General features: G+C 37.9%; 1 protein-coding gene across 2 annotated transcripts in view; it reads right to left on the bottom strand.

Moving 5' to 3' along the window:
* Positions 1–24,191, bottom strand: part of BBX (bobby sox homolog (Drosophila)) — a 341,982-nt gene that overhangs the window by 40,547 nt on the left and 277,244 nt on the right. For both annotated transcript variants that reach the window (XM_006889997.1, XM_006889998.1), the window contains exons 10-12: positions 21,972–22,052; positions 3,717–4,722; positions 2,509–2,647 (exon numbers count right to left, since the gene is read on the bottom strand). In XM_006889997.1, coding sequence (XP_006890059.1) covers positions 2,509–2,647; positions 3,717–4,722; positions 21,972–22,052 — 1,226 coding nt within the window. The remainder of the gene's footprint in view (positions 1–2,508; positions 2,648–3,716; positions 4,723–21,971; positions 22,053–24,191) is intronic.

Here is a 24,191-nt window from a genome sequence, read left to right on the forward strand (position 1 = left end):
GGGGATAAGGTCAGTGAGTGGTGCCTAGGAACCACAGTCTCACTGGTTTGACCAGTAAACGTGAACTTATTTTAGACCTTGGGTTTTGTTCCATATTTTAATTTCAGCCCATCCAGAACCTCCTGTTGTCATTCCTTTCAGAGCAATAAGTAGTAGTAGTAGTACCACATACTTTTAACAAAGTGCTTTCTGACCACAGCACCTGGGGTCAGGAGAAACTTAAAAGATTGTTTTACATTTCTTTTTCTCAAAGAAGGTTGGTAATAAGCCCTTCTCTCTCACACACAGAGTCTGCAGTTACTAAAGAAAGTGTTGGGGAACTATTTGTGGGGCAGCTTTTAATGCCTCCTGTGATCCTTGGGAATTCAGACTGCCTACCAACAAAATTGCCACTCTCTTGGCATGGAGACCAACACAACATTGGCAGTTTGTCTAGAAGACACTGTGGACACAGATGCTTTTTTTCTTAATAGGCAAACTCTACATTTTAAAGTGTTATTACACAATGATAAATGTGACTTTCATGTCATTGTTTAAGCAAACTATAAGCAAAACTATCAGACTACTTTGGATTTTTCAAAATATTAGGGAAGAGGAAATGTATAAAGTTATGTCATCTGAATATAAATACTCTCAAGGAACCATCATTATGGGAGGAAAATGTCCTCCCTCCCATTCTGTGTGATACCCTCGGGCCTTAGAAGTCAACAGATTTTAAAACTCTGTAAGCTCCAAGGGAAAAAAAATTATATTATTCTACAAAAAGACATGCAAATATGTATGAATAAATCAAACACAATACACCTAATGCATACCATTTGCATACTTTTAAACACACTTATGAAAAAATATGTTGTTAGGTACTGTCAAGTCAGTTCCAACTAATGGCAGCCTTATGTACAACAGAACAAAACTCTGCTTGGCCTTATGCCATCCTCACAACCACGGCTGTGTTTGAATCCAGCCATAGCCATTGTGTCAATCCATTTTCATCGAGAGTTTGTCATCTTTTTCAGTAACTCTCTACTTTACCAAGCATAAAGTTTCTAGAGGACTGGTCTTTTCCGGCAGCATGGTCAAAGCACATGAGATGAAATCTAGCCATTAATGCAGAGGTATAGTTAGAATGTTCACTTTTACAACATTATAGTTGTACGTCTTCCAAGACTGATTTGTTCACTTTGTTGGCAGTCCATGGTATATTCAGTACTTTTTGTCAACTCCATAATTCAAACACATCAATTTTCATTTGGTCTTCCTTCTTCAGCTTTTGCATGCTTATGAAGGGACTGAAAACACCATGTTGTGTCAAGTACACCTTCATTCTTACAATGACATGTTTGCTTTTTAACACTAAGTAAGCAAGCTGTGAAGATGAACTCTGAGAAGAATGTGGCATCAGGATTGGAAAAAGATTCACTAGCATCCTGCAATAAGCAGGTGCCACAATGCGGAATCAAAGACAGCTTTCCAACACTTACTGCTAAAGATCAAAGACTACAGTTTTCCTATGGGTTACAGCTCAACATAAAACAAAAATCCTCACAACTGAAACAATAAGCAACATTAAAGTCGACAAAAGATTGATGTAGTAAAGGATTTCATTTTACTTGGCTCTACAATTAATGCCCATAGAAACAGCAGTCAGAAAATTAAACAATGTGTTTGCATTATATAAATTGCTGCAAAATCCCTTTTTGCAGAGTTTTAAACTTCAAGCACAGATGTCATTTGAGAACTAAGGTACAACTTATTTAAGCCATAAAAAATAAAAAGGATATAAAAATGTACTGATTTCTATACACTACAGTCTTTCCAAATTAGGGAAATGAGAAATCTCATATAATTTCAGTAACAGTATTAAGTGAATATGCAAGCACTTTCCTTAACAAAGATTCACCACATTACTAACAAAATACTTCATATCGTGGTAAGATAAGCATAATGGATCTTTTGTATAGTGTTAAAAATGAAATAATCTTAAATGTACAGTATTACTTAATACTGCATTGCAATACATTAGTTCAAGTCTATGCTGGGAGGTAAGTCAATTCACTTTTTCTCCCCTTATTTTAGCATGAAGAAAATAACAATATTTAAAGAAAATGAGGTTACAAAGAAACATATGTATATTTTCCAAACTCTTCAGATGTCATATTATTTTACAAACAGGTACATGAGTTTAGAAATATTTAATGAAGTACATACAGTACATGAAATGGGCAAGAAGTAAACTTTAGCTTCAGATGGAAAAAGATATATTGGAGATTTTAAATGCATTATAATGTTACATAATTAACACATAGTGAACAAAGATCTACAATGTTGTTTTGTCTCGCATACCAGGAACCAGGAGGAAAACTCTATTTGTATATTTTGTAGTGTGCAAGAACGCAGTAAGTGCTGAGAATTTTCAATAAAGCAGCATCTGACTTAGGTTTTTACCTTCAAGATGCTAGCAAACTTGGAGTCTGTTCAATCTAGCTGCCTGTGCTCACAGGTACTTACCCAAGGAGAGAATCTTCCTTAGTCTTGGTCTTCTTGAACTTTTTGTTCCCACTGGTCCCAGACTGGTTAAACACCCAGCTGTCATCATTCCAACACCCTTCATGATCAGAGGAGTTTCCTTTTCCTGAGCTTCGTTTCCCTAAAGAAATTCAAGAGAATGAACGTGCTTGGCGTTTTGGGGGTTGGTGGGTGATCATAATGTGTACTTCACAAATGACCTTAAGCCCCCCACCCCCACTAGGTTTCATTTACAGAATTCAGTTATAACTATTTCAGAATCCTTCCCGAGAGAGTCATGTTGAATCATATTAATAATGAAACGTACAAAAAATTTACTTGCAACCCCTGAGGTCATCTCTCTAGTTATGACACAACATGTCCTGGGTGACTTCAGAGACAAAAATAATAATAACTAGTTTTTCCATTTAAGAATAAAACTAAACTGTGAGACTTTTGCTGGGGAGCACTATTAACTGTGCAGACTCAGACTTTACTGGAATGATATCCCTGGAGAATAATATATTAAATATCTTCATCCTGGGCTTGTTCAATCTATGACTCTCATGCAAGAAATTACTTCTACCAGTTTTAAAAGTCAAACTAAGAGCACGAACCATTTAACACTAATCTTTGAAAACAAATACAAACCTGTATCACTTAAAAGTTTTATTTATCTTGAATATCTACTCCCGAAGAACTACAAATAGGTCTGTTTTGGAGAGGGTGAAGCCAAGTTCCTCCTTGGAGGCTTGGATTTTGAAGCTCCATCTCACACACTTTGAGTATGTGACCAAGATGGATCAGTCCTTAGAGAAGGACATCATGCTTGGAAGGGTGGAGAGACACTGCAGGTGAGGAAGACCCCAGATGAGTTGAATTGATACAGTAACTGGGGCAATGAGCGGAAGTGTGGCAGAGTCAGTGAGACTGACTCAGGACAGAGCAGGCTTTAGAGCTGTTGTACACAGGCTCGCTATGAGTCACAAGCAACCCAACAGCACATAACAACTTAGAAAAATAATAATAATTATTCCAGAATAATTTTAATGACAAATTGACATCATCTATAAAGAACCATACTAATTTATTATATTTATACCTTATTGCTCTTCATGGCTGTTCTTATAATAAATGTGGAAAAAAAAAAGAAAGAAATTTGGCTTGGTCTTTGCCTTCCCTTTGCTGGCAGATATGCAAAAGTCACTTACCTCTGTCAACATTAGCTCGCAGAGAGGTGAGCATGCCCTCAGACACCAGGGTTTTATAAAGAGCACCTTTGCATGACCTCTCGGATTTCCGGGAGCCACAAGTCTCTATTTTCCTGTGGCACTCACTGTCCTCAGGTTTGGTGTGTCCCGATAGGCTGGTTGGTAGTGCATCCTCCGTGGGGGTCAATGGTTCTGCTTTTATACCCTCTGGCACCTCACCAGAAATGTTCTTGCTAGCAGAAAGACTAATGTCTGAAGGTCTTGACTCTTTGGTAGTGTCTGGGAATTTCTCCTTGGACATCTTCTTCTCTCTTGATTTCACTTTTTTCTTTGGTGGCTTGGCATCCAGAAGGCTTCCCTTGCCACTTGCAGATGTACGAACCTTCTTGTGAGAGGCTTCTCCCAGCTTCTCGATGCCCCAGTCTCCCTTAGCGACGGCTTCAATGGTGTACATCACACTCTCGATATCAGACTCTGAAGACTGCCTCTTCTTGCAAGTCTTCCTCGGTGTGGATTTATCACTTCCATGTCGATCCACTTTGCTTTTCTTCTTCTTCTTTTTTAGCTTTTCAGGTTTGTTTAATGCTGTGGGGTCCTCGATGAACATAATTCCATGGGGATGGCACATGTGATCTTTTCGACTGGGAACATCACTTATTATTATCTTGCTGCTGGCAGAGTAAGAAAAATCAGAAAAAGGACTACACTTTTGTTCCTCTTCTAACTCTTCCTTTTTTATTTCTTTGGGATTTTCCATTTGTATATCTATTGTATCGTCCACTTGCAGCTCCTCAAAATGTCTTAACTCCTTAGCATCTCTCACATTTTCCTTCGCCAACTTCTCAAATTCTGCATCCTTCGGTACATTGGCTTCATCTGCTTTCTCTACTTTTATTTCCCTTTCCTCCTTTCCCATCGCCAGATCTTTCATTCTTCCACTGTCTGATTCTTTTGTTTTTGTTGGCTTTGAATCTTCTATTTTCACCCCTTCTGATGCCAGGCACATCTAAGTGATTAAAATGAAAACAAAACGAAACAATTCTTATTTTATGTATGCCAGAAATTAGTTTAAATGTTTACATTATATAGGCTTTAAAAACTCATCAAAGTAAACATCAGACTTTATTTAACTGAGTCCATTTCTGCCAAAAGAACATGGGTGATTCAAATAAAGAAAAAGTTTTAGGGAATATAAATTACTTGTTCAATTCTCAAAATTCAAACTCATTGCTGCTGAGTTCGTTCCAACTCATGACCCTTTGAACTTGACCCAGGTTTAAGAGACTGGAAATTGCACGCAAGGAGATTGTCGATCTTTCTCCTGAGGAGTCACTGGTGAATATGAAGCAGCAGAGTGGTGTGCCCTTTGGGTTAGCAGCACAATTTTCTATGAACCACACCACCAGAGCCCCACATGTTAAATGGTAGATACACATAAACCAAAATTCTCCTTCTTTATGTCAGATGTTATTTACATGAAAATAAGTTTGCCACAAGAAGGTGTACGTACAGACTTGTGTTTGCGTCTTATGAGTCTTTTCACACCTTGGTGTCCCTTCTCTTATTTGTAAAAAGGCTGCAACGACACAGATATCTATCACAGAGGACTTGTAATCTGCACCCAACAGCTAAAAACTCACTGCCATCTAGTCAGTTTCAACTCACATGGACATTCTATCAAGTTGCAAAGGCTATAAATCTTAGCAGGAAGATACAACTCATCTTTTCTCCCAAGAAGCTGCTAGTGGATTTGAAACCCTGGGATTTGGGTTAGTAGACTCTCTAGATGGCCACCAAGCCTCCTTTCCAACAGGCTACAGCCTTGAAAATCCTTACAGAGCAATTCATATGCACATGTAGGGTCACCCAGAGCCAGAATCTACTTCAGAGAAGCTAGTTTAAATAAGGCACTGTTCAAAAAAAAAAATTATCCAAAACTCTGTTCATATAGATAGGTATTTTTTAATTTTTTCTGAGAAGGGGGAATAAATTTATACATAACCACCTGAAATTAGAGATAGTGTGATCAGTCATTAAGCAACTACAGAATGCATGAGATAATGAAAGAAAGTAATGTAGGTCCAACAACCTGAAAACCACAAGTCTGAAAATTCAAAGGCTTCTCATAGTAATTTGGTGACAAACTACAATGGAATTCATTTGGCTGTAATTTCAGGGCTAGAGCTGTTAAATGATGTCTCTTTGTCTGACTGTGTAACTATTCATACAGTTTTCTTATGAAATACTAGTCAAATATTTAAATATATTACTACAGATACTGTATCATTGCTTTAAAATATATAAAACAAAATCTGAACACCAAAGAGTGAAAAGCTTCAAAAGATTTGGTGAAGAGCTAGCTGTGGTTTTGAAAATTCTTTACTAACACTCTAAAAATTTCCTATTAAATAAGACATTGAAAGAGAAACTTGTCATTTTTCTTTCCAGCTGCAAAGTTCCTTGAAACTGCAATCTCAAGCTATTTTCTAGAAAAGAAAATAGCAGCTTATTTTAAAATTCGTTTTTTAAGATGTGGATTTTCAATTCATAAACCCTCATTGCATGGTTGCCAAGAGCCAAGCCCGTGGAGGGCACTGCAGAGACAATGATCAGTTTGGTCCATCTGTGCCTGGGAGGGATTACAGAGGTTGAGGATGCTGGGCCAAGGGGAGCACAGAAATTCTTTACCATATTTACTTTTAAGTTGCATTAGCAACCTAGATGAGAAAGTTCCAGAGACTGCTGTACCAACACAAAATCCAGCATATGAATATGAAAAGATTCCATTTTTTAAAAAACAAAATCATCACCTTATCAAACATTAAGTTGTTAGAGATAACATCTGTAACATTCGATTTCAAAATGGGTAATATGTTGAATTAAAGATCAGATGCTCTTTTACTCCATTTTTACCCCTTAGTACTCTCACTGCACAAATCTTTCTGAGAGAATAATATTATTACCAAGTCTGGAAATAAATTGGAAAGAGAATGGTAAAAGGAGGAAGACTGAAAAGTCTAAAAAAATTAGAATAACAAGAGTGCCCAGCCTTTAATCATTCAGAGGAAATATATGATATATTAAGGATTCACGATGAAGCTGTCCTTGGAGAGACTGGAACTTTGGAGAGACAATGCTGGTGGGAATGTAAAATGGTACAACCATTATGGGAAGTAACTTGGCACTTTCTCAAAAAGTTGGGAACAGAAATACCACTTTACTCAGCAATTTCACTACTGGAAATATAAAATACCCTAATGAAACACTGCGTGGTTCAAAATCAGGAATGGAATGCATCAGGGAAGCACCCTGTCTCCATACCTTTTCAATCTGTAAGCAGAACAGATCATTCAGGACGTTGGACTTTATGAGGACGAATGTGGCATCAAGATTGGAGGAAGACTCTTCAGCAACCTGTGTTATGCAGGTGACACACCTTGCTTGTTGAGAAGTGACTGCTTGCTGCAGAAGGCAGTTAGTCTTCAATGTGGATTTAAGCTCAATATCAGGAAGATCAAGATTCTCACTACTGAGCCAACTGGCAGGACCATGATAGATGGCAAAGAGATTGAGGTTGTTAAAGTTCAGCTTGCTTGGCTCCAAAATCAACATTCTTGACACCAGCAGATGAACTACATTAGGAAAATCTGCTGTCAAGGACCTCTCCAAATTGCTAAAAAAGCAATGAGTGTAGAAACCAAGGTGCATCTGATTTAGCCCATGGTCTTCACAATTACTGCTATGCATCAGAGCTGAACAATGAGAAAGTTTGACAGAAGAATCAATGCCTTTAGGTTGTGGTGCTGGAGAAGAGTACTGAACATATCACGGACCACTAAGAGGCCTACACTGACCTCACTGAAGAAGGTGAAAGCAAGCTGCTCCTTGGGCGCGAGGATTTTGAAGCTCTGTCTCATATACTTTAGGCAGGAAGGACCCATCCTCATAGAACATTATGCTTACAAGGGTGGAGAGATAGTACAGGAGAGGGAGAGCCCAGAGAGATAAAATGACACAGTAACTGTGGTAATGGGGTTCAGTGTGTCAGAAACTGGCTCATGATGGAGCAGACTCAGGGCTACTGTACATAGGGCAACTCGATGGTACTTAAAACAAACAAAAATAAAAACAAAAAACAACAACAAAACACAAAACAAAACAAAAACCAACCAGAGCCATGATGTAAACAGATGTATGCATATAAGTTTGCAATAGCAAAGAGATGGAAGCAGCCCAAGTGCCCATCAACAAATGAATGGATAGAAAAACTGTGGCATATGCAGAGTGGAACAGTGTGCACCACTGATCATAAAACACCATGCAACATGGGTGAAACTGGAAGACATTATGCTGAGTGAAATATATCATTCACAAAAGGACAAATACTGCATAACAGCACTGTCATCACAGAGGATTGATGTGGAAGGGTTGAGGAGAGAACAGGAAAAGAGTGGATAGAGATAATGAGCCCTACACTGGAATAGGTAGAGGGAGAACTGTCAAGAGATCAATGTATCATTAGACCTTATATGTATGACAACAATCTGGAACAAGAGGTTCACAGCTAAGTGGATGTGGGGAGGGAAAGGGGAATGAAAGCATGAAAACTCAACCGCTCTGAAAATTTTGTGAAAAAACACAATTCAAAAAAACCATAAGGAAGTTAACTATTTATACCTAAGCAAATAACTACAAGGACTGAATACATCTCTCTATCAAACCTAACAGGAAATAGGATGAAAACAAAAGCTTATCTTATTCTGAAACACTGACACATTTAAGCTTCACTGTATGTTTAACTCTCATGGGAGAAGATTTTGTTATCTTATATCCATTGTTTTATTTTTCATTTTCCTATGTCATATTTTTTTCTTCAATGACTATTCATTGAGGGACACTAACATACTAATCATAGAAAAAAGGGAGGAAAGGCACTATGAAGGTAAACGTTATTATTTTACAACCACTGTTGTTAATAAATGCCATCAACATGACTGACTCGATGAATAACAGATCTGTACCTTGCCTTACCTTGTGCCATCCTCATCCTCTCTAATACTGTTACTGGGCGAATTCACCTTATTGATTCTTTTCCTCTCTTTTGCTGATTCTCCCTCACCTTTCCAAGTATGCTATCTTTTTCCAAAGACTGGCCCTTCCCATGAGCAAGCCCAAAGGGTATGAGATGAAATTTGACCATCATTGCATCAAAGGAGCATCCTGGGAGCCTGGCTTTTAATAAGTCATTTCAAGGACCTTTTGCTATCTGCATGCTGGTTTTCACAGGAGTATACTAATAGTTTGTATTTGCTCAAGTTCATCTTAGCAAACTTAATAAGACTTTGCAAACTCTATTCTCTGCTTAAATTTATTTCAAAATTATTCTCCCCATCACCCCTGATATGATTCCAGAGTTAGGGAATGAAATGGAACAAATACCGACACTCACTCTGGGGACATACTCTGGGAAATTGCATAATATTTCTTTGTGTAGGTAATTATACCAAACCCTAGTCATGCTTTACACTGCCCTGTTTCAGGCTCTTAAAAGCTTTTTCACAAACAGACTATGTTAGTCCTAAATTATAAGGAAAACAATTATATTGCTGCAAATGAAACTGTAAAACAAACAATTTCAATTAAAAACTGTAAGTCACAAATCTACTCAGTAACCAAATCACAAAATCAAACACCTATCAGACTGAGAGTCAGGAGCCACTTTAAGACGGATCATCAAATCTCACCTGCTTCCCAAGACGAGACTGCCTCTCACTAAAATATCCTGGAGAGTTAGTTATCCAACTTCTACACAGAGATAGCTAGCATATTATTACTGGGAATTTTTTAAAAAAAATTTTTCCAGTATTAAGCAAAAGTAGGCAGTGAGTTAAGGTTGATCCATATATTTGGAAATGGCTAAGAGGTGAAGGTTGCACATGAAAGTAATCCCGCTAAATTATACATGTTAAAAATATTGAAATAGTCTACTTTTATTATACAAGCATTCTCATGAACACACATATACATGCAACCACCACAATTGGGGGAGGAAAAATATCATTCTAGAAAGCCTACCCACTGGTTTTAGTTCTTTACAACTTCTCCAAGTAGAGTTGATTTCAATAAAACGTAGATGTTAATATATGAGATTGGATGAGTTCTACAGAGTAGTGCTTTGTACAGGGTAAGAATAATGTATTTTGAGTATTATGCCTCTGTGGTCTTATCCTATAGAACTAATGCTAGCTAATATTAGTGAAATAACATTGATTCTATTAGCATCATTGATGGCCTGACATAGTCTTGGGAGATGAACAGTTTTGTTCTAATTTACCATTCTAGGGTCGAATGACTTCACAACTGAGGAAACATACAAACAAAAAATTCAGGAGGATATTATACTAGCTTTCTGACAACAGGCACTAACTCTTAATAAGCTGTTGGGTACATATGCAACACTTCGATGGGGACTTTGGTGCACACAAACTCTACTAACCACACATGCATGGGGGAGGACGAAGAGGAGCACATGGCAGGTGTAAAAGAACATAAATTGATGTGAACTCAAGTGAATAAAATTTCATTGTAGGAAATGCAGACAAAATGTCTGCTATTAATGTAGTCAAGTTATTATTAATGGAGGGTTGGTTGTTAATTATGCTATGAAACAGTACACGCATAAGGAAATGACAATTTATTCTTCCATTATTTTAAATTGAACAGTAACCGTCTCTTAAAAGGAAGACAGTAAAGTCATCTACAGGATAGCTTTCTGATGCAGTTTCCAGGCTGCTATATTCAAAGAAGCTAGAATGTTAATGTCTTAAATCAACTGATGGGCATAAATATCTGGTATCTACTGGCTAATGCCTTCAAATATCAGCATATAACTATTACATGTTTACCTTATTTAAAAAAAAAAATCACATGCTAAACTACAAAGTTAGAGGGCACAATGTATATCTTATTCACCTTTGTATTCTCCATGAATATCTCAGTATCTTTCAAAAAGAAGGCACTGAGCAGATAATTGTGTTAAATTGAATGGCTCATTAATTCTGAGGTAATTTGATGAGTTTAAAATGCATTCTGAATCATACTTGGAGTTACTTTATGAGCCAATAAAAAACAAGTCTAATTATGGCCATTCCTATTGCTCTGGCTAGACCAGCAATCACTGTCCTTAGCTCATACCTCCCAAGAGTAGCAGTTAATTAATCACCAATTCTACCTCCGTCTCCTGAAACCACATTAAAGCTTCTCACTGTTTTATTTAATCAGAAAGGCTTATTAACAGCAATGTGTTGGGAGGGGACTCATTTCCACATAGGGGGGTGTCAGTGTACTTACAGCAAGACCCTATGGATGTAAGTTGGACAGATGTATAAAATTTGAAAACTATCCTCCTGAAAATTATTATAGAGCAGTCATTTCAGAGCTTGGTAGAAACAGAAATGTTGAAGGAGTGAAATAAAATGTATAGTGAATGGTCTATTTGTTTGTTTGTTTGTTTTATTCCCTGAGTTCAGGGTTGTCGCTACGTTCAGATAAGACCCTACCTTATTCAGGGTTTGTTACTGGGGACTGGTGTTAAAGGCATAGTAAATCTGTGTGCATCAATCTTTTATCTCTGAATCAAAGGCACTTTTAAACATACTCCTTTCTGCAAATATAAGATATTGATTCATTTCCTTAATGTGTCCTGCTTTAAAAGACTCACTGAAATGATGAGTGAGATCTTGTTATTAGATGAGAAGTAGTACCACAAAAGGAGACACCACTTGGCAGGCACTAAGAAATAGGTAAGTGGCTCCAACATATACCATATTAACTCCCTCTTAATTACACTTTCATTTCTGTCGTTTATTATACAGGAGCCAGCTAGAAGGAAAACAAGGCAATGTGAAAACAGACCCACTGACACTAATCAAGAAGTTTCAATTCTGAAATCTCTTCTTTTTAGTACAAAACAAATGTTTTGCAGCCAAGGTATATTTACAATCATTTTGTACTGGCTTATTATCTGCCAAACCAGTGTACACATAACCTTAGTGTGGCATTTAGTAGTGCTTTCCAAGATGTGCATTTCTCCCATAATTAAATAAAACCAGATTTTTATTTTTTTTATCATAAGACTATACACTGGCTGATGGTTTCTGAGAATAAATAATAGAATTGCTGCTCAGAAAATTTGTTTTTTCCCTACCATAAAAGATAACTGGTCACACAACACTAGGCTAAGCTTTTCTCCACACTGAAATCTGGATGTATTAAATAGTTCTCTATTTTGTTTGCTCAAACAATTGGGCCAGGAGAAATGGTGGCTTACTTTTTCTTTTTTTACTCACTATTGCTATTTCAAAAGCCTCAGAATTGGTGTGGAGGTAGCCTATGTTCCATAAATCCATCTGCTAAAGATGTTAAAGGCAACCATCAAATGTATTTCTATAGTTCAGTTCCTCCCCAAAATAGGTCAGTACAACTAGGAATGAGTGAAAAATTTTAAAATATGACTGTTCTAGAAATGACTCACAACTCCATATCACAATCACATAAAAGGCCTCCTTAGGTGTATTTTAAATATTAGAATTAACAATGAGGTGAGAGCTGTAGGTTGAATTCTGGAATTGAGGCAGTTATATGTTAGAGTGAAAGGAGTAATAGACAATAAGAACACAAAGAATACACCATCAGCACATGCACGCGCATACACACATATACACAAGTACTTAGCTACACAAATATTTACACAGGCATATGGATATGGCTATGTGGGTAGATATGTGTGTACAGACAGAAGTATCTACAGGCATATGTACATACAGGTGTGTGTATGAATGTATATCCATATATAACAAAACACATATGGAACAGGTATGGCTACTTCTTAGAAAGAAGAAAGTATTTTGTAAGACTGTTTTGTTGGTGTATGTCTGAAGACCAAGACCCACAGTCTCTCGGGACAATGCTGGTAACTGCATAATATTGCTAATAATATACAAGTTCCACTTCTCAATGTCGTAAGTAGTATGTTGGGTCTTGAAAGCTGCAGGAGAGCTGCCGAAAATGCAAATATTGGTCTCTACTCATCTGGAAAGGAACAGAACAAAGAAAACCAAAGACCCAGAAGAATATAGTCTACAGGATCAACCGTCAACATGATCATGGCCTCATGTACCCAAGACCAGGAAAACGAGCCTGGTGTCCAATTATAATGAGCAATTGTTCTGGTCAAGGCCACAACAGATGGACTAGTATATATAGAGGGAGAGAAATACAGAACAGAATTTAAGTTTTTACAACAGTCCAGAACTATAGGACCAGTTCACACTAGAGGACTATCTAAAACTGTTGATTTCAGATACATTTTAAACCTTAAACAGAAATTATGATGAGGTCATCTTTGAGCTAAATAACAGGGAATGATTCACAAAACAAAGAAAAGTAACACTGAAGAATGAGACTCATAAAGAAAAATCATTTATAGCAGACCAAATTGCCAAAAAATTACTGTAAAAGTGGTTACTGGATGGGAACAGTTTCTAAAACTGAATGAAAGCAAGGAATGGACATGAATAAAATGTAAAAAATATGATCAATAAGTGTGTGTTAAATGCGAAGTCAATGTTCTATGTATGTTTAAACACAATACAATAATTAAGAACAAAATTAAATCACAAATGCACATAAAGAGAACATATGTGATCACAACAGAAAATACAAACAGTGAGAACGCAGTGAAGTATCACCTCGAACTATCAGTGGTTCAGAGCGAGAGTCATCCCCAATTCCTCTTTTTTCTTTGCCTCTCTCATGCACTCAGTCAACAAACCCTAGTATATGCCCTAAAATGTCCTGTTACCTATTTCTATCTCCTGTTCCCAAGGCCAGCTTCTCTACTCCTGATTCTAATCTTTTTACACCTGGATGACCACAGAAGCAGTGTATTCTACATGGAGTTACCAAGTCAATTTCCTCAAGTTCACGTTCACCATGGTAAAATGTTCAATAGCTCCTCCTGACATTCAAGTGCACGTTTCTTCCCGTCACAAAGAAAACCCTCCAAACTTAGGCTTCACCAACACTTTACCTTTATTCTCCTTAAATCTGACAGCACAGGTCTCTACTCCTGCCAATTTGGCCTACTCACATCCACAGACATCATGTTTGTTTGCCTTTCTCTATTTATCTCCTCATTTAGTGATGCAGGAGTCATAATTATCACTGTGTGTGAGTGGTCAGGCACGTAAGAGTATAAATGAGCAATGTCATTAACCTAGAAAGAAAAGGACTCTGACATTCAACAACTACTCAATTCACTGCCTTTGAGTCAGAACTGGCTCATAGCTGATCTTCCAGCGGGTTTTCAGAGGCTGTAAAACATAAGGGAGATGCTGCAGGATTTGAACCTCTGCACAACTCTGTCCCCCCAAGGCCACCAGATGAAGAGCTGCTGTCTCTGAACGGCGGCAGCCACTAATCAACAATGGCCATCAGTGCTCATATACACAGACAGGCTCACATGTTCAACTCAGAAATCTGTTATGTATTTTAAAACCAGTTTTAAAATATTAGACATGAATCGAAGTGTGAAATATAAGTAAGATCAATGAAAATGAGCAGCCAAGTTCTCTGTTAATCTCTATTCCTAAATAATTCCTTCATCAAGAAACATCTTTATCTTCTTTCCCACTGCTTGGTCTCCAGAAAGCTATTATTAAAGTCTCCTTTCTCTGGTTTATCACATTCCCTTTCTGTCAATTATGCAAGGGTAGATTCATGAGTTCCTCACATACATCTCTGTAACACTGCTCACAATGCAAATTTCTTGATCTAAATTCCTCTGTGACTAGGGAGTGGTAGTAGGCACAGTGAGGACGGGGTTGTTGAAGAGAACTTTCTCTAACCCTTACAGTATCTTCCAAAGTACATTCACAAATAGGCTACTTATTTAAGTATGTAAGATGTATCTCAGCAGCTTCAAAAGAACAGGCAATTTTTTAAAAGGAAATATCAGCTCCAGTTCTTTGACAGCAGCCTTGAACAATGTGTCATCTTATTCAGCCATACACATCTGCGTAGGAGTAAACTGTCTTCCATAGATATTTCTATAATAAGCAAACTCATATAATAAGCAATCCGCACAGTCTTTTAGTCCTATGAAACAAAGCAAGAGAAAATCCCAATTTTTTAAGAGCACAAGCGCCAGGGTCAGAGCACCCGGGACTCTAAGCAAAGCTCTGCCAATGACAGCCTGGCCCACATGACATTAAACGTTATCACAAGCTCTGTTTCCTTATCTATAAAATAAAGATCAACCTCAGAGGACAACTGTGATGATTAAATCAATCAGTACTTGTAAAGCACTTGGAACATGATGCAGCAGACAGCTAGTGGTGGTCTTAGAGTTGACCTTTGGTCTGGCCCTCAAACATCCCCCCGCCCCCAATTGTGATCCACTGGATTTTCAATATCGGTTTTTCAGAAGTAAGACTGTCAGGCCTGCCTTTCAGCATGTAGCAGGCATTCAATAAACACTCACCCTCAAACTCACGCTACTGAGCTGGAATCAACTCACAGATGACACACCACAGGGTTATCAGAGGCTATAAACTATGCAAGAGGAGTCTTTCCAGCTTTCCCCTGTAGAGCCCCAGGTGGATTTGAACCCGCAGAAAGGCATCATCTTTGAGATGGCAGCACAATTTCCTATGGACCATGACACCAGAGCTCTATCAAAAAATACTGTTGTGGTGGTGGTGGTGGTATACCATGAGTCAGAACTGACCCATAGCTGATATTCCATAGGGTTTTCAAAGGCAGCAAACCTCATGGGACTTAACTGCCCCTCTTTCTCTCCCAGAGCAAGTGATGGTAGATTCGAACCACATACCTTGTACTGGCAGCACAGTTCCTTACCAGTAAGCCACCAGAGCTCACTAACTAAACATTCATTGGCCATTATTATCGTAGGTTACATAAAACATATTTACAGATAAAACTTATTAAATTTTATGCAAATATTTTAAAATGCAAATGTCTTTCAAAAAACTGAGAAGTAAAGCAAAGTAGTAACATTGTAGGTGAAATGGGGAAGAGATGAAGGTTGCCATTTCTTCCCTTAGAGCAGCTAGTACACTTCAATCTTCATGCCTTAGGGAGCTTTGGTGGCTCAGTGGTGAGGAACGGCACTGCCAAGGCAAAGGTATGTGGTTCAAAGTCCACCAACTGCTCCTCACAGGCAATTTGCTGCCTCTAAAAAACTGCTGGAAGTTGGTTCTGACTCAGTGGTACCCAAGAACAAAGTAAGGAGTTGTGCTGTCAACCTAAAAGTACATGGCTGGAAATTAACAGCTACTCTGTGAGAGAAGGTGGGCAGTGTCCCCCAGTGTGATTGACAACCTCTGAAAACTCAGTTGGTTTCAACCGGACAGCATATAAAAACGGCAACTGTAGCTGGTAGTGGTGAGTGCCTCGGCTATAGATCTCAAGAGAGTCTTTCAGGGAACCTCATTACAGTGAAGACTTGTGTGCATACATATATAGGAGGCTGCAGTAGAATGACAGCTTTTGGCACAAACAGGCCCTTCAGCCATCACTGTTTGTTTAAATATTCCATTAGTTATATTAGGTAATTTGGATCCTCAAGTGTAAAATTTTCTTTGCTGAAATGTTACAGTATCAGGCCCTCCTCAGGACATTCTAAAACCATAATTCACAGTGATTTCCAGGAGGGGAAGTTTTACTGTGCTTTCTGTGACCTGACCTGATTAATTTCAAAATGAAGGGAAGCACAATACATTACAGCACCTGCACAACTGAAGTAAGCGATTTCCTGAACAGAATGAATGCTCCATCAAAGTTCAGACATGAAACTACTTTTCTCAATTCCCTGACCCCAGTAGCACTAAGCCAAATTCTCATCCTGGCTGTTAGCAGATCCCTTTAAAATACCTAGAACAGATGCCAGAAGTACTTACCACGACTAACTATCCATACTGCATATACAGCAATCAGGTTCAGGAGTCAGGACATTCCCATGTCCCCAGGGCAATTCCTGGCTCCAAGATCTAGAAATGGGGAAGGGGGACTAACACTGCCAAAACGGAGAAAGTATGTCTCTCACACCACTCTCTCTCCTCTACCACCTTCCTTCAATGTCTTTCTGCCCTTTTAAATTAGTGAGCCTGAAACCATAAATGCGTGCTGAAAATATTCTTTGCTTTCTACCAAAGACAAGACATTTCTTCCTAGCAATTCTTCCTATGAGGGAGAGGGACACAGATTATTGTTTTTCTCCACTTCTACTTCACTCCTCCTCTTACTCAAACTCTCAGGTACAGAGTGAGTTGGGACAGGTGAGTGCTCAGTCCTGGACTGGTACTTGGCCTGATCTTCACAGGACCTAACGTTTCTGAGATGGGATAACAAAAGGGGAATGGGGGAAATAAAGCTAACTACACACAGTTTTATCTTCCCTTTTAGGTTTGTTGCTGTTGACTCACAGACTGAATGAGCTTAAGAGATGCCAAGGGCGACAGTAAGAATATTTAACAGGAAGGAGTACCAACCAGATGGGAGAGGAGTAACCTTAGGGCTGGTGCAGGCTGCCCACCCAACACGTTCCATCCAGGGTCCGGGTCACAGGTTCTTTGCTAACGTTAAGCCTTTTCTCGGTATTTCAGCATCACAGGAGCCGTGCTAGAGCAAAGCAGCTGACTGTCATTCCAAGTGGAAGCTGTTCAGGGGGCCCTGCACAACAGTCCCTGGTGTGAGAGACTGTTCCAGGTCTGCTCCTTTGACAACTCCCAGTCCCAGATCTCCAGACTCTTTCATGCCTCTTGTGCCTAGACGCTCTCAGCTGTGAAAGCTGAACTACTATCTATTTGTCCATGGGATCCCTGGGGAATACGTGCATCCTTACACTGACAAAACGTAAAAAAAGTCCAGTGTGTCCCTAGTCAGTCTCTCTTTGTTACCAACCTCCTCTAATTTTCCTTTTTCTTAGTCATTTTATAGTACGAGATGCAGCAATGAATCTACATCTATTGCCATTTCTGTGATGTCACAAAAAAACTAGACGACACTGACATGCACCTCTTCCAATCTTTGCTTCTGCTTTAACTGCTTACACTTAACTTGAGATAGACAGGGATGAAAAAGAAAAAAATATTTCCTTCTTTTCCTCCCAGTTCAGACAGAAAAGTCTGAATAGTCTATTTCATATGACCCATCTTAACTTGATGATTTGAAATGGCAGTAGAAGCAAGAGGAAGACATGGTGGAGTGATGGTCACCCCTTAAATTAGATCACCTCGTGATGATCCCCCCAAAAAGGATCTGGCTGAAAATAGAAGTGGCTTCCCGGTGGTTCTCAGATTGGAATGGGTGACTTTCAAGATATCTCTTCAGATTCAGGAAGCTACAGCAGTTATGGGTAACAGAACATTCCCCTTAATATGCTGCCATTTTCATTTATTTAAGGAAGTAACAGAAATAACTAAATATATTTTGCTAAAATAAAAATAAGAACCTAAACAAATAAGCATCAAATGCAAATAGAATTAAAAAATAAGAAGGCATATTTCCAGTGATGGTTATTTGAGATGTTGATTAACCTATTGTCCATATTTATGTTTAATTGGAAATTGAAAGGTTTCAGGATGTTACTCTAAAATAGGCTTGCTGGAATTATGGCATCATATTCATGTAGCACAAATAAATAATGTAAGATTTACTTAGCCAATTATTTTTTAGCGACCCTGCTTCATCAAAAGCATATATTTTTAACTGCATGCTAAAGAAACTAAGTCTGAGAATAAACTGATTTGCTTTAATTGGAATAGACTTATTTCAGTCATTTTACCCCTTTAAATTATGATACCAGCATTCAAACATCTGTTACACCATAGCATCTGCTTCATATTTGGGATGCATCCCTACAAATTAGAACAGTGTTCTTTTTAATGAGATCTGATTTAGTAGGGAACACTTTTTTTATGACTGTTATTCTAAAGAAAAAAATGAAAAGGCAAATTCATCTTTCTAACCTCCCCCATATAATACAGTACTTCACGGTTCACATATTTTAACACAAAACTTTAATAAAACCCTATTATATACAGAGTGATTGCTATGCAATTTCATGGTTTTTTATATTAAATGTTTGTATGGACATGTGTATATATGCATATATATATACACATATATCCATACTTACATACTTGATTTACCTATACACATACATACAACTAAGAATAGTTGTTAGTTTTTTACCTTGTGATTAAAAAGATAGGCTTTTGAGGAAAGAGGGTCACTAAAAAAAATTGACTAAATCTTATTTATTCGCACTAAATGATGACATAATTTTAACAGAGCATAGAGTAAAATCATTAAACTTCTCAATTTCTAATTAAACATAAACATGTACGATAGGTTAATGAACTGCATATAACCACTATAGGTTAATAAACTCCATATAACTACTACTACATCTACATGTAAACGACATACACATATCTGAAGGCATTTTGGTGGCATGTGGGGTTGCACGCTGTGCTGCCAACTGTAAGGTCAGCAGTTTGAATCCACTGGTTACTCCACAGAAGAAAGATGAGAATCCACCTCTTCTAAAGATCTACAGCCTTGGGAAGTCTATGGAGGGTCACTATGAGTTGGAATTGATTCAAAGGGAGTGGGTTTATATTTTTGTTTTGAGCCAATTAATCACATCTCTCAAAATAAATTGTCTTGATAGTCTATATGGTCTTAAAGATAAAAGAAAAATGCAAATCCTTTCTCTCTAATTACTCAGCATTGTTTAATAAAAGACTTACAACTCTCAATGTGAAAGAACTCTTTGCCAGGGCATTGGTGTTTCAAGGTTCTTTCTGAATTAGTGCTTTTTACAATAACTTAACCAAATTCCTTTCAGAACTAGTCCCTGAGCCAATTACAGATTTCTCATAAGAGATGTCCAGTAATTCACAGCCCTCAAGGTATCAGCAGGTCAAGTTGATGTTAAAACAACAAATGCAGCTATTTGCTTCATAGTTTACATACTTCATTACTACTTCAGGGCCTCTTTTTTTTTAAAAAATTTAAATTGGCCCTGGCTTGCACATAAAAGCTTAATTTTAAAACATCAGCCATTTAAAACTCTTAATTATTTCTTATTAATAGATTACTTTTTAGAGCAGAAGAAATGCGCACAATGTATGAGGAATTCCCAAATACTCCCTTCTCCCCTTGACAGTTTCTCCCAGTACTGACAGCTTACTCTGGTGTGCCAAAAGATTACCTCTGATGAGTCAATATAGACATATTATAAGTGAAGCTACAGACTGCACTAGGGTTTACTCTTGGAATACATTTTCTTCTTAGCTTTGAAAAATGTGTATCTTGTGTTCAACAGCACAATGCCATTCAGACCAGTTCACCAACCCTAAGTGTCTTGGGCTCCACCTATATTCTTTCTCCTCTCTGTTAGCAGAACCTCTAACAGCACTGATGTTTTCACCAACAAGCAACATTTTCTCCATGGCAGAATAAAATACAGTTGGGATCATACAATCATTGCCTTTTGAGACTAGGGTGGGTTTTTTTACCCCCTTCATTTAGCCAATGCATTTACGGTTCCTCCATGTGTTTGCCTTTGCTTGACAGCTCAATTTCCTTTTATCACTGACTAGTATGGCTGTACTACCATTTAACTGTTCACCTATTGAAGATCAGTTTGGTTGCTTACAATGGGTGGCAATCATGAATAGAGTTGCTAGTCAAACACTGTGTGGAGGTTTTTATGTGAACATGTTTTCAAATGATTTTGGTAAACTTCTAGGAGAGTGATTGCTGGTATGCAGGAGACATTATTTCACTTTACCTGAAACTGCTTGACCATCTTCCAAAATGACTCTCATCTCTACTGCAATCAGAAATGAGTGAGAGCTCCTGCTACTCCACACCCTTGTCAGGATTTAATGTGCTTAATGTTTTGGATTTTCAGACATTCCAGTAGGCATGATGTACTATTTCCCTGTGTTTTCAAAAGGCCTAACTTTTTTAGATAAATTTCTGTACTATTTAGAAAATGATAGGTCTATAGAACCTTATTGGTAGACCAAATTGATATGTCTATTCATAAGGTGCAATGAACTACAACGAATTTGTTATATTAACCTTCAAAAAATAACTAAAAAAACCAAACTACTCAGGAAAAAAAAATTCAGCAGATAATCTCAAAGTAATAATAATGAAAAAATTTGCACTGGGAGGGATTATACATTTAAAAAAACAAACAGAAAAACGAGAGAAAAAGGAGGAAAAAGATTACTGCAATAGATCTGACCATCTATTTGCATTTGGTGCCTAATAGGGAAGGCTGCAGCTTAGTGGCAAGGAGTTTCACTGTAACGCAAAGGTGATTGAAATCCACCAACTGCTCCACAGAAGGATGGGCACTCTCCTCCCATTTGATTAACTGCCTCTGTAAACCTGCTAGAAGGTCAACTATGAGCCGGTTACAACCTGAAATTACACAACACAACCAACTCTTACTACATCTCATCAGAAGAGAAACTACTTTTGTGTGTTGATGCTGAAGACATTTCTTACACCAGCTCTGGAGGCAGAATATCCACAGCTTGGCAGACAAAGTCACTGCCTTTGCCCACCTTGGCAACACCCACTTCTGCCATCCTCCTCCTCAGCACACCAAGCCATCAAGAGAAGGTTGTTTCTCAAGGGCCTGATGAAAGTACATATTCTCTACCACAAAAGGAACAGTTAGATGCAGTTTAAACTGAGGTCACATCAAATGCATAACTGATAGGTGCTATTAAAAAAAAATCTTAAGAACATGTCTTATGAGTTGTTAAACTAAGAAAATATAACTACAACCAAAAATCAATGCATCAGCCATTCAATTTAAAAATAGTGTCTTTCAGAGGTATAGAGAGACTGCAAGAGGAGAGTTCTGTGTTCACTTGTTGGATTTAGTTAGTCAATCTCAAACAAAAGTTTTTCTTATTCTGAGACTGTGAAAAAGATGTTGCATTCTTTATGAGTTAACTTAATGACTCTAGGAAGAAAAGTTCCACTTTACCAACTCTAGCTTAGTTATGTCATTGTGGAAACTTGATTTAAGACAAACAGAAATTAAACGATACAGTGTAAAGAAACAACCCAGGCTTATATTGTTTTGTGTAATTATTTTTCCCCTTTTAGATTTTAGGTAAAGTAATCTTACAAACTTACCTCTGCCAGTTGAAAGAGAGCAGACTTTCCACAGCGTTTTGCAGGCTCAGCACCACCCAACTGAGAAGTGTTTGAAGAAATCTGTATCAAAAACAATTCACAATAAAGTCTATTAATTATGAGGCCAGACTGCTTTTTACCATATATACCATTGCATAAAATCTGAGCAATTCTGTAGTTTATAGAAATGCTGTTGCTCAAACTACTGGATACCTTTTAATCTCTGTCTCATGTTTGGGATGCTTGCACTGAAAAGCATTTATTTATTTTTCTTTTTTATGAGAAACATTTTTTGTAAATAACTTCATCATCATCATCATCCTCAATTCAACTACAATTTGAGATATCCTTTAGGCTTGAAATTCAACTTTATAGTTCTTATACTAGATAGGCACTTCCATGTTGATTTAAAGTTGATTTAAACTCATAAAATGTTTACATGAAATAATACAGTTTATTTCGCATTTACCAAAAATATTATTTTTAAGAAACACACTATCTCTGTGAAAACAAAGTAGCATGAATCCGTCAACAAACATTTCTTTGAGAATTCAGTATATGTATGTGCTGGCAATATGACAAGACCTGAAGAAGCTATGCGTCTTCTGTGAGAAACTGACAGGGATTTTAAGAAGAATACACGATAAATTACCAGAAATTTAATCAAGAGGTGTAGTTAAGCAGCAATGTCATGTTGTTGTTATGTGCCATCGAGTCACCTGTGACTCAGAACAACCCTCTGTACAAGAGCTGTAAACCCTGCTCTATTCTGTGCCAATCTCAGTATTTCCAACACACCTATCCCCATTACTCCAGTCACTGAATCAATCCACCTATAGAGGGTCTTCTTTTGCAGCTCTGTCCCTCCAACCTCCCAAGCATGATGTTCTCCTCCAAAGACTGGTCTCTCCTTGCAACATGTCCAAAGTATGTCAGATGAAGCTTTAGAATCCTTGCTCCAAGGAGCAGCCTGGTTTAACCTTCTCCAGGATGAACTCTTCATTCTTTTAGCAGTCCATTCAATACTTTTCTCCAACACCACAGCTCAAAGGCATCAATTCTCCTTCCCTCATCCCTAGAAATTGTCCAGCTCTATGACGCATTGCAAGTGATTGCAAAGATCATAGCCTATATTAAGCACACCTCGGTCTCCAGACTGATATCATAGCTCCTTAGTACTTTGGATGGAGAGGTCTCTGACAGCAGACTTTCCCAATGCAATATGTCTTTTAATTTCCTGACTGCTGGTGCTATGACTGATTGTGGAGCCAAACAAAATAAAGCTGTTTACAATCTCAATCTCTTCACAATTCATCACGATGCTGCCAATTAGCCTAGTGGTGAGAATATTTGCTTTCTTGATATTGAGCTTCAATCCACTGAAGGCTGCAGTCCATGACCTTCTGAAGCAAGAGCTTCAACAGGTCGTCCTCAGTTTCAGGAAGCAGGGTTGTGTCATCTGAATAAAGTAGACTGTTGATAAGTCTTCCTCCAATCCTGATGTTACATTTTTCCTCATTGATGAGAATCTGTTCTGCTGGGTAATCTGTTCTGTATAGAATGAAAAGGTATGGAAAAAGGACACATTGCTGGAATACACCCTTCCCAATTTTGAACCATGTAGTGTTTCCTTGTTGTGTTCTAATGACTGCTTCCTGATCCAAGTATAGGTTTTGCATAAGCACAATCAAGTGTTCTGGGATTCCCATCCTTCTCAGAGTCAGCCACAGCTTGTTGTGATCCACACAGTCAAATGCCTTTGCATAGTTAATGAAGCACAGATAATTCCTCTGGTACTTCTGTTTTCAGCCAAGGTGTATCAACATCAGCTACATCCCTAGTACCACGGCCCCTTGTAAACCCAGCCTGGACTTCTGGCAGTTCTCTATTAAAGTATTATAATGAAATGTGCAAAGAGCTGGAGTCAGAAAAATCTAAGAGGCTGACCTCGCTTAGAATTTTTAAGCTAAAGGAGCAGATGAAGAAATTCAAGCTTTTAAGGATGCTTTGGGCAGAATATGAAATGATTTAGGAAGGATTAAAAGAAGATGGAAAGAGTATACAGAGTCATTATAACAAAAGGAATTGGTGGACACATAAGAATTTCATTGAGCTATCTGAATGTCATCTTCGGTGAAGTGCCTGTTCATATCCTGTGCCCATTTTTCTATTGGATTATTTACCTTTATCTTGTTGTGGTGCTCAAGTATTTCATAAATT

Source organism: Elephantulus edwardii, unplaced genomic scaffold (genome assembly GCF_000299155.1).
Source record: "Elephantulus edwardii isolate Elephantulus edwardi_28Jun2011 unplaced genomic scaffold, EleEdw1.0 scaffold00085, whole genome shotgun sequence".
Classification (NCBI taxonomy): domain Eukaryota; kingdom Metazoa; phylum Chordata; class Mammalia; order Macroscelidea; family Macroscelididae; genus Elephantulus; species Elephantulus edwardii.